At 51.0% G+C, this 11811-nt stretch overlaps 1 protein-coding gene across 2 annotated transcripts in view; it reads left to right on the top strand.

The window, feature by feature from the left end:
- The window catches only part of ITGA11 (integrin, alpha 11), a 152699-nt gene extending 142953 nt beyond the window's left edge, over positions 1-9746 (top strand). For both annotated transcript variants that reach the window (XM_011968759.1, XM_011968764.1), the window contains 6 exons: positions 453-566; positions 772-858; positions 4111-4221; positions 4364-4459; positions 7606-7719; positions 8363-9746. In XM_011968759.1, the coding sequence (XP_011824149.1) occupies positions 453-566; positions 772-858; positions 4111-4221; positions 4364-4459; positions 7606-7719; positions 8363-8434 (594 nt within the window). In that variant the 3' untranslated portion in view covers positions 8435-9746. The remainder of the gene's footprint in view (positions 1-452; positions 567-771; positions 859-4110; positions 4222-4363; positions 4460-7605; positions 7720-8362) is intronic.
- Positions 9747-11811: the final 2065 nt, after the last annotated feature.

Genomic DNA, 11811 nt, shown 5'->3' with positions numbered 1-11811 from the left:
GGGTGAGGTGGCGGGCGCCTGTAGTCCCAGCTACTCAGGAGGCTGAGGCGGGAGAATGGTGTGAACCCGGGAGGCGGAGCTTGCAGTGAGCCGAGATCACGCCACTGCACTCCAGACTGGGTGATAGAGCGAGACTCAGTCTCATAAAAAAAAAAAAGAAAAGAAAATGGAGGTGGCCCTTGCTCTCCGGCCTCTGGATCCCCACTGGCTTGTCTTCAGCTTCCAGCCACCCCTCCCCTCTCAGGCTTTCTTGCACTTGTCTGTGCAGTCCCCGGCCACAATTTGACAGAGCGTAGGAGCTTCCACAGCGAAAACACCAGGGGCCTTGAGTGGGCCTTTTTCCCAGGCCTGGTGGGGGAATTGCCACCCCCAGGGGCTGGTTGGCCCCTGTGGACCTTGTTTTCCGTCCCCCTCAACTGACTGTACTGACACCCCCCCATCTCGGGCCACAGATCCAGAACCTGGGCTTGTTCCCCATCCACGGGGTGATGATGAAGATCACCGTTCCCATCGCCACCAGGGGCGGCAACCGCCTGCTGAAGCTGAGGGACTTCCTCACCGACCAGGTACCGATGCCCTTGGGCGCCGGCTCAGGGGAGGGGACCAGAAGGAGACAGACATTCCCCCTACGTGTGTCCCCAGGTTCCCAGACCCCAGCTCCCTTCTCCAGGGCCAGGGCTAGAGGAGGAGAAAAGAAACATCTCTGGGAACCTGCGTCTGCCAGAGCTGGTTGTGAGGCTGTGTGTGTGTGTGTCCGTGTCCTTTATGTAGGCGAACACGTCCTGTAACATCTGGGGGAACAGCACTGAGTACCGGCCCACCCCAATGGAGGAAGACTTGAGTCGTGCTCCGCAGCTGGTGAGTGCCCCCATGCAGAGAGCCACAGTGGTTGGGGTTAGAGGCGTGCCGCCAGTGCTCCGGGGGCCATTTCCCTCCTGATCCAACAGCTTGTCAATAAGAGCTTACTGAGCACCTAGATGTACCCAGCCCCAAACCAAGAAAAAACTGAAGGAGGAAAAGACTTCTTGGCCTGTGTGAGTCCCCCATCTCACAGGAAGTGGGACAAACCCACAGAGTGAGTGTCTGAGAAGCCAAGGTCACAGCCTGCGGTGTGCCAGGCAAACAAGCAGAAAGGGGTGGGGACAGTGGACCTGCACCTGGGCCAAGCGGGCCCATAGGATACAGAGAAGCAGAGAGAAGCGGAACACCGGAACACACACGTGGCTTGTACTGGAGACATTTGGCCGCATCAGCTGGGGCCTCCTGCCCTAGAGATGGAATGCAGATCAGCTTCAATTTCCACAGCCCTCCCGAAACACCTGCTTATTTCCGTTTGCTTTCTCAGGGTTGCCTCTGCCTCCAGATACCAGTTTCTCACCCTGCTTCCACTATTCTTTACCCAGACAACAATCTTCGCTGTTTTAGTTTTACTTCCCCCAGACAAGTGCCCCCCACAAAACACTTATTGAGGGTAGCGTGCTTTGCCAAAGATTTGGGCTGCATTGGGGTTGAGGTGGGCAGCGAGGCAGCAACACTAGCAACTTTCACCTAATAAATTCTGTTTGAAGATTGGGTTTCCCATCAACGTTAGCTTCTCCGCTTAATCCTTATATTATAAATGATCTTGTGGTATTACTCTCGCTAAGACCTCCAGTGCAATGGTAAATAGATATGATGATGACAGAATCATCAGGATTACCTTAATCATGATGACTTAAAGGAATTTATTTTGATTTTGATTGTTAAATATGATCATTGCTATAGGCTTCACACATGAGAGGATTTCAAAATCATTAGGCATCCACCTTCCAGTCCTGATTTGGTTCCTTCTAACTTATTTTGGTTTGCTAAATCTTAAAAAAAAATTTATTTAAAGGACACCCATTTTTCCTCAGCTAATAATGTTAAAAAAACACTGCATTAGGCCATGCACAGTGGCTCGTGCCTGTTGTCCAAGCACTTTGGGGGGCCAAGGCAGGCAGATCATGAGGTGAGGAGCTCAAGACCAGCCTGGCCCGCATAGTGAAACCCCCATCTCTACTAAACGTACAAAAATTAGCCAGGTGTGGTGGCGTGCATCTGTAGTTCCAGCTACTCGGAAGGCTGAGGCAAGAGAATCGCTTGAACTCGGGTGGCAGAAGTTGCAGTGAGCCGAGATCATGCCACTCTACTCTAGCCTGGGCAACAGAGCAAGACTCTGTCTCAAAAAAAAAAAAAAAAAGGACTGCATTGACATGGTTAAATTCCCAGGACGCTCACTTTTTAGGAATGGACTGAATGGTTGGCATCATGGCTTACAAAAGTGTTTTGAACTTGATGGAGCTTATGTTGAGAAGTAAAATTTAATTTTTAATTTTTATCTTTTAATTCCATTTTTCCACAAACTTTTTGAAATTCCTTTGAGAGGAGCGAGCAGGAGCATTGTCATGGTGGAGAAGGACCCTCTGGCAACATTTTCCCAGCCATTTTTCTGCTAAAGCTTTGGCTAACTTTCTCACAACACTGTGGTAATAACCAGATGTTCTCTTTCTTTGGCCCTCCAGAAAGTCAACAAGCAAAATGTTCTGAGCATTCCGAAAAACTGTTGCCATGACCTTTACTCTTGACTGATCTGCGTTTGCTTTGACTGGACCACATTCACCTCTTGGTAGCCACTGCTTTTTTTGTGCTTTGTCTTCAGGATGGTACTGGCAAGGCCACCTTTTATCTGTTATAATTATTTGAAGAAATGCTTCAGGATCTTGATGCCACTTGTTTAAAATTTCCATGGAAAGTTCTGCTCTTTTCTGCAGCTGATCTGGGTGTAACAGATTGGGCACCTGTCAAGTGGAAATTTTGCTCAACTTTAATTTTTCAGTCAGAATGATGTCAACTAAGCCAACTGAGATATCTATAGTGTTGGCTAATGGTTCTGCTGTTAATTGTCAGGCTTCTTCAGTGAGGGCCTGGACGAGATTATTTTTTTCCTCACAAATTGATATGAATGATCTGCTGCAAGCTCCATCTTCAGTGTCAATGTCCTCTAACCCCTCCTTTTTTTTTTTTTTTTCTTTTTTTTTTGAGACTGAGTCTTGCTCAGTCACCCAGCTGGAGTGCAATGGTGTGATCTCGGTTCACTGCAACCTCCGTCTCCCGGGTTCAAGTGATTCTCCTGCCTCAGCCTCCCAAGTAGTTGGGATTACAGGCACATGCCACCACGCCTGGCTAACTGTTTGTATTTTTTTTTAATAGAGACGGGAGACGGGGTTTTACTGTGTTAGCCAGGATGGTCTCAGTCTCCTGACCTTGTGATCTGCCTGCTTCAGCCTCCCAAAGTGCTTGGATTACAGGCGTGAGCCACCACACCTGGCCCTCTAGTCCCTTCTTAAAACAAGTTATCCATTTGCAAACTGCTGATTTCTTTGTGATATCATCCCCATCAACTTTTTATAACGCAACAATGATTTCACTGCTCTTCCACTCAGGTTTCGCCATAAATTTGATGTTTGCTTTTGCTTCAATTTTAGCAGAATTCATGTTGCTCTGATAGGGGCTGTTTTCAAACTGATGTCCTTCTTAGTGCCTCAAACTAGATCGTGTTCACATAGGTTACAACAAGTTAATACGAGTTTATTTTGGTGCAAAAAAAGTTTTGGAATCCATGCATAGTTTTTCCGTAATACACATTTTCCATGAACTTTATGAAGACCCCTTTTATCTGATTCAGGAAGTTCCCTGGGAGTTTTTATCATGAACAGAAGTTGGACTTCCTAAAATACTTTTTCTGCATCTGTTGCAGCGATCATAGAATTTTTTATCTTAATGTGTTTATATGGTGATGGGAAACATTTATAGATTCCCTAATGTTGAACCAAAGTTCTGTCCCTGGAATATACCCAGGCCGGTCACAATGCACAGCTTCAACTGGAGCATCAGATATACCGTCCTTCATTTGTCCTTCAGTCATCCCCTGGCAGGCACAGTGCACATGTCCCCCACTCCCAAATTTCTCCTTGTCCCCTGTCCTCTGCATCTGCCCCCAGGAGCAGAGCCCCAGTCATTCAAGCAGTGTTGCCGCCCCCTGCACCCCTAGCCCAGCAGCTCAGCCCTGAGACCCATCTTCTCTTTCAGAATCACAGCAACTCTGATGTCGTCTCCATCAATTGCAATATACGGCTGGCCCCCAACCAGGAAATCAATTTCCATCTACTGGGGAACCTGTGGTTGAGGTCCCTAAAAGCAGTAAGTAGAGCCCCTGGGCTGCGCTGGAAGGAAGAAGGGAAAGGGGGTGGCTGTTGGGATGTCTTCCATCTGGGGATGCCTGGGGAGGGGACGGGAAGAAAAGCTTCCAAGCCAGCTTCTGACGAGCCCTCTGATTGCACAGCTCAAGTACAAATCCATGAAAATCATGGTCAACGCAGCCTTGCAGAGGCAGTTCCACAGCCCCTTCATCTTCCGTGAGGAGGATCCCAGCCGCCAGGTGAGCCCCTGGGAGCCCTGCAGAACTGGGCTTAGGCCAGACAGCTTGGGAAAGGGTTGGCCGCACCCTTCTAGAGTTTTCCTACAACCCCTGGCTGCATGTCCCAGCAGCAGAGAATCAGGCAGACCTGAGGGCTGTTAGGGCGGCCGCTGAGGAGAGGGGAAAAAGCAAGACAAATGCGCCTCAGGGGCAACACTAGGGAAGGTCCAGAGGTCTAGTGTGAACTGAATTTGTGAAAACCAAAGGATGGGAGATGCCTCGGTATTGGCCTCTTTATTAGTTGGGTAAAAGCAGGTTGTTACAGATCACACTGGCTTCATTCGGGGTCCGGGAAAGGAGTGAGACTCTGTGTGAGACCCAACGAGAAGTGAGGTCTTAAAGAAAAGCCCATTCCTGGAAGAAGTAGCAAAGGAAGAAAAAAGAAAAGAAATACATTTGTGAAAGCAAGCAAGGAAGCAAAGCCCAGTCCTGTGGAAATAGACAGGGCAGCCGGGCGTGGGACGCTGCTGCCCTCCACTGGCCATACCCCAGAAATGCCAGCCTGGGCTCCAGGCGAGTGTTCCTGTTACAGAGGCGGAGTAAGCTCCCATCCCGACCCCAGGGAGATGCTGGAGAGCAAAGAGGCGGGGTCAGGAAGCATCCCTTATAAAACAATCCAACAAAAACCAATCACAATAGGGCGGAGGGATGCCAAGCAGAGGGGTATCAGGATCCACCTAAGGAGCTGTGTTGTGTGTTCATTCGTTTGGCATTTGTTGGGTGTCTCTCCTACGACTCCTTCGGCCCCAAAAGGGGAAATGGAGATAAATTAGGCAGGCAGGGGAACAGGGACAATAAACGGGTGAGTGAAGTCTGGGGGTGAGCGCAGTCTGGGGGTGAGCACAGGCCTGGGGGAGCGGTTCAGAGCGAGAGACGTCCCTGGAAAGCTTTCTGGAGACTGTTTGAACCGAATCTTGAAAGATGCTGGAATGTTCCCAGCATCCAAGAGAGGGAGGTATGGTACAGGCACCCCCCCCACGCACATATACCCTGCACATACAGAGATTGAGAGAGACAGAGAGACAGAGAGAGAAAGAGAGAACCCTTCTTCTCACATTGATGCTTGTCTTTTAGGTGACTTTTCCTTCTTCCACCCCCACTCAACCCCCCCAAAAATTCCTCTTATACTCTGTAGATGCCTCACTTCTCTTTTAGAAATCCAGCAACCCCGAAATTAAGCCCCTGTATGCTGGGCTCTGTGCTAGGTGCCAGCGCTGGGGAGGCATAGCCAGGTACCCGCCTTGAGGGACAGAAAGAGCACACATAAGGGCCCCGCCATTTGCTGGCCCCCAGCTGTGTGCCGAACACGGTGACAGACCTCACAACACTGTGAGGCACTGTCGCCACCCCCATCTCTCAGTTATGCACACCGAGGCATGTGAGATGAGGCAGGAGGGACAGTGACTCGCCTCAAGTTGAACAGCGAGTCAGTGGCCAAAGCAGGGCCCTGTCTGCTGTTGCGGGTGGTCCGTTCACTCCACATGTTAGCTGAGCTCCTGCCGCATTCCCGGCACAGTTCCAGGTTCTGAGGATAGAGCAGGGACAAAACAACGCCCCCGCTCTCCTACAGCTGACATTCTAGGCGGGCAATAAACATAAATATAAACATTGTCAACTGGTGATAAGGGCCACCCAGAAAAAGGCACACATCTAAGGGTGGAGTGCCAGGGGGCGCTGTTTTATACAGGGGAGGTGGGAAAAGCCTTTCCAATAAAGTGACATCAGACAGAGACCATGAGGAAGACAGAAATGTCTTGCGGCTGTGTTAGGAAAACTCTTGCAGGCAGAGGGAATAGCAGTGCCTGCAGCAGGCACGCCATGGCATGCATGTTGGAGGCCAGGTGGCCGGAGTCGAGAGTAGAGTGAGAGGGAGCAGGAGGTGAGGTCAGCAAGACAGGTGGGACTAGAAAGGGGAGGGCCTTGCAGGCCAGGGCCAGGACTGCACTTTTTACTCGGAGCGAGCTTGAGCAGAGCAGAGCATGGGCCTGCCTTCCTGGTTAGAAGGATCCCTCTAGCTGCTGTGCTGAGAACAGACTGCAGAGGGGAGGCAGTCGGGCCGCGCTGTAGTCTCCAGAGGAGATGTGAGGGCGCTCAGGTCCAGGAGGTGGGAGGAGTGGCCACATTCCAGGTGTTTCCAAGATAGAGTGGACACACTTTGTTGCTGGGCTCCGTGTGGGTGAGAGTTAGGGTCAGTGATGGATATGTGGCTTCTGGCCTAAGCAGTGTGGAGGGATAGTGCTGCCATTTGCTTAGATGAGAAAGAACTGGAAGGAGCAGGCTTGAGGGTCTGGGGTGTTAAGAGCTTGGTTAGGGGCCTGTTACAGTTGCCAGGCAGGCCAGGAGACGGTCGGTATGAGCCTGGAATTCAGTGGAGAATCCAGGCGGAAGACAGAAATGTGAGAGCAGTCGGCGTGTAGACGGTGATAGCCACAGGACTGAGGGAGCTGGCCTGGACTTGCTTTCTGACCTTCCCAGCCCTGGCCACTTTTGCCTTTGGGACGCCTTTCTCCACGGGAAAAAAATATTTAAAATTATGGTTTATAACTGTGTTGGCACAAAGACAAAAAAATGTTATCCAAGCTGGATTTTATTCCATTTTTTCCTCTAATTTAAAAAGAAATGTGAACATTTTCATGGGCTCCTAAAAGTGTTATGGGCCTTGGCACCATGCCTACCGTGACTCGTGGGAAAGTCAGCGCTGAGTTCACCCAGTATGTGACTCTAGAAAAAGAAGAGGTGCAAGGACTGAACCGCGGGACACACTGACCTTTAGAAGTGCGGGAGGTGATGCGGAGGCAGCAAAGGGAGAAGGAGTAGCCCATGTGGTGGGAGGAGGATCCAGGGAGTGGTGGGGCCTGAGGCCAAAGGCAGCAAGTGTCTCAAGGAGGCGGGATCACCTGGGCCACTGAACCCAGTGTCGGCTGTTCAGGTACTGGTCGTCCCGAGGCCTCGGCTGGCCTATCCACCCATCCCTCTGGCATCCCCCTGAGGAAGAGGATGCAGCTCCCCCACCAGGTGCCAGCTGTCTCCACCCTCCTGCCCCTCCCATGCTGCCACCCCAGCCCCAGAACAGTAATGCTGTTGGCCTGGCCCCCATCCCTTTGCAGATCGTGTTTGAGATCTCCAAGCAAGAGGACTGGCAGGTCCCCATCTGGATCATTGTGGGCAGCACCCTGGGGGGCCTCCTGCTGCTGGCCCTGCTGGTCCTGGCACTGTGGAAGGTGAGGGCCCCTGCAGGGGAGGGAAGGAGCAGCATCCTGGCTGGTGGGCTCAGGCTCCAGCCCCTGGAGCTTCATGGCCGCTGCCATGTTCTCCTCTCCAAGGGAGCTGGCACCCCACCCCCTCACCACAGCAGACACATTGGTTAGGGCCAACACAGGGCACTCAGACTACGGCTCTGACCTATCTGTGGGTGCCTTTGAGAACCTGATGAGAACTAAGGTTCCTATTAATAGAGAAAGAAAAAAAAAGCAAGTACAAACAACTGCACAAAATTTCTCCAACAATGTCAAGCTGTTAACAAACCTCCCAAAGTCCATCTCTGTCTCTGAAGCTCTGGTTACAAACCCCTTGTCTCAGTCTCCTCCTGCTACAGATGAAGGAGGCCCAGAGAGGGATGTTGGCTGGGGCTGGTCACACAGCAAGGTGTGGGAGCCAGCATGACTTCTTGTATGCCGCCCATGGTCTCATCCACTGTGTTCCAGTCCACAGAGGCAGTTCTGGAGGAGGGGGTGCTCAGAAGGAGCTGGGGTACTCAAGGAAGCCCTGAGGGAGGAATCTCGAGGAAGGGTAGTGGAGGGAAAGCAGGGGTAGGCCTTGTCCACCCTGTCCTCCTCTGAGACGTCTCCCTTTGCTTCCTCACAGCTCGGCTTCTTTAAAAGTGCCAGGCGCAGGAGGGAGCCTGGTCTGGACCCCACCCCCAAAGTGCTGGAGTGAGGCTCCAGAGGAGACTTTGAGTTGATGGGGGCCAGGACACCTGTCCAGGCAGTGTTCAGACCCAGGCCTGTGGCCCCACCGAGCTGGAGCGGAGAGGAAGCCAGCTGGCTTTGCACTTGACCTCATCTCCTGAGCAATGGCGCCTGCTCCCTCCAGAATGGAACTCAAGCTGGTTTTCAGTGGAACTGCCCTGCTGGGAGGCTGGGACACCTTCAACACAGACCCCTAGGGATTTAAAGGGACACACCCCCACACACACACCCAGGCCCACGCCAAGGCCTCCCTCAGGCTCTCTGGAGGGCATTTGCTGCCCCAGCTACTAAGGTGCTAGGAATTCGTAATTATCCCCATCCTTCAAAGAAACCCAGGGAGGAAGACTGTAAATACGAACTCAATCTGCACACTCCAGGCCTCTAGTTCCAGAAGGACCCAAGACAGAACAGATCTGAAGTCTGCCCTTTTCTCTCACCCTTCCCACCCCTCCATTGGCTCCCAAGTCATACCCACTCCCTTCCCCATAGATAGGCCCCTGGGGCTCCCGAAGAATGAACCCAAGCCCAAGGGCTTGATGGCGACAGCTGCGAGCCAGGGATGAAGAAAGACTCTGAGATGCGGAGACTGATGGCCAGACAAGTGGGACCAGGATACTGGACGCTGCCCTGAGATGAGAGGCAGCCGGGCTCTGCACCCACGTGCATTCACGTTGACCGCAACTCACACATTCCCCCACCAATTGTGGCCCCTTGCTCTCAGCTGCCAACCCTCCCAGGCCACTTTTGTTCCCAGGTACCTCATGGGAAGCATGTGGATGACACAATCCCTGGGGCTGTGCATTCCCACATGTCTTCTTGCTGCAGGCTGCCCCTAGACATGGACGCACTGGCCCGGCTGCAGCTGGGCAGCAGGTGTAGGGGTGGGGAGCCTCCCCTCCCTGTATCAGCCCCTCCCTACACATACACACTGCCTCCCATCCTTCCCTTATGCCAACCAGTGCACAGGGAAGGGCTTGGCCAGCGCTGTTGAGGGGTGCCCTCTGGAATGCACTGAATAAAGCGCGTGCAAGGACTCCTGGAGCCTGTGCAGCCTCAGTGGCAAATATCTCATCCGCCGGCCCCCAGGACAAGTGGTATGACCAGTGATAATGCCCCAAGGACAAGGGGCATGCCTGCTGCCCAGCGGAGTAATTTATGCCTTAACCTTGTTTTGAGGTAGAAAGGGGGACACATCAAAGGCATCTGTCCCCCTGTGCACAGTACGACCTTTACTGTCGTAAATATTTTTGAAAAATTAAAAATACAGTGTTTAAAAACAACCAAGCACTGACATCCCATTCTGTGGGCAGAGCACATCACAGTGAGCCACACTCCGCTTTGAAGGAGAGGAAGTAGCTGAGGGGGTTCCTTGCTTCCTCCCCCCTACATGTCGGAAGGGACTCATCTGCTATTTGCTGCCCACAACATGCCCTCCAAGTGGCTGCCTGGCTTCTGTGTGGCGTCTCCAGGGGTGGAGTGCTCTCTCTCCCAAGATCGCCCTTCCATCTATGGCCAGTGTGGATGGTTAGGACCCAAATGTTTCACTGTAGCTTCTGCCCTTGGTTCCAGCTCTTCCCTCTCATGCCTCCCAGACTTCTCCAGGCCAGTTTCATTGTTAACCCTCTTACACTCTGACTTCAACCAAGGCGTCTCCATTCTGTTCTTGTGTCATTCATGTCTTGGAATCCCAATAAGTAGAACCGTGGAAATAATTTGATCTTGTTTTTGCATAAATGAGGACACTGAGAACCAGAGAGAGCCCTAGGCTCCCACAGCAAAACCAAAGCTAAACCTAGGACTGCTGTCTCCCAAGCCAGATTCTGTCATCCGGGCGCAGCCTCAGAAGGGCTTGATGTGCAGCAAAAGGTGAAAATGGTGAAACTAAAATTTGAGTATCAAAACCCATTGCCTTCTAATAGAATCAGAAGGAAATGTTGCTAAATCATATTCCATTTCAGTCATCACTCTTATGAATGGGGTAACCTGGCTAAATAAGAACTAATGAACCCCCATTCAGAAGTGCATTGTTTGATTTAGCACCAAGTCTTCCATCAAATACCGTCAGATCTGAGAGAATGCTCTTATGGAAAACCTGATTTTTAGAGGTTGGCATTCATATTTTTAAAAACTGCTACCTGTGACCACAGTGCAGGCCAAACAGAATGTACCTGCTGGTCAAATGCAGCCCAGAGGTCACTGAATTGCAACCTCTGGACTCGCAGTCAGAGGCAGGCAGCCCTTATTCCAGAACTCCACAGTCCCTTCACACCCTTCCCCAGACCTACACCAAGACCAACTAAGTGGTCAAAAGGTAGGCAAACTGAAAGTTGTATCAAGACCCTTAGCCTCTCAATTTCTGTTATCAAGTCTCCCTTTCTGAATCTATTTACTCTGAAGTATAAATGTCCAATATGAGCCTTAAGAGTGCCTGGTAGAGCAAACAAAGATGCATCTTATAGGGAGCAAAGTCTATGCTAACAGTGTTTCTCAATCCTGGCTGCACCTTAGAACCACCTGGGAGCTTTCAAAGTGACCACTGCAAGGGCCCGACCCACTATGGATCCCAATTTCACTGGTTGGGAGAGGGGCCAAATTTGTTTCCAACGTCCCTAGATGACTCTAATGGCTGAGAGTTGTCACCAACAGGTAAGTGAATATCCAAGCTAGAAGATGAAGAAAGAGGGGGTTGTGCCCAAGCCCATTGTGCCTCATAAAGCAGATGATCTCTGCAGAGCTGAGCTTCTCCAAGAGTGGTCCCAGGACTGCCTCAGTCAGACCACAGACGCCTAAGTTCCTCCTCGGACTTCACAGATCCAAGTTCTATGAGGTAATTCTAAGCACATTAAACTTATAGAACAGCCCTCTGGATTTAACATTACATAACAGCTATAATATTCTGCTATAATATTATAGTAATATTCTGCTGTTCTCTAATCTTCAACGTCAGTTTCTCAGGCCTGTCTTTAGATGCCCTTCAGCTCTGCTGAGGACTATCTTGGTGGCAGCCAGCAAAGAAAATCAGCAAAAACCCCAGTGGAGTTTCTGGCTTTTACTTTTGTTAAGGAAGGTGATGTTTCTTAACATGACAGGTATCTAGGTGAAAAGAGCAAAGTGCTAACGCAAACACAACAGAGACACTATGGAATAGCTCTGCCCAGGGACATGTGGAAGAGCTTCTGGAAGACGGTGTGGACCTTTCCATCCCTAGAGGTCTTTACAAGATAAACTGCTACCTCCATCAGTATTCAAAAGGTTTTAGCATCAATATTGTCTGAGAATAAGACACTAGACTTGAGTCAGTCCCCTGGCTTCAAGCCCAGGATGCCAAGCAGCCTGTAATGGAGA

Source organism: Mandrillus leucophaeus, unplaced genomic scaffold (genome assembly GCF_000951045.1).
Source record: "Mandrillus leucophaeus isolate KB7577 unplaced genomic scaffold, Mleu.le_1.0 Scaffold12, whole genome shotgun sequence".
Lineage (NCBI taxonomy): Eukaryota > Metazoa > Chordata > Mammalia > Primates > Cercopithecidae > Mandrillus > Mandrillus leucophaeus.
This window is presented reverse-complemented; position numbering and strand designations above follow the sequence as displayed.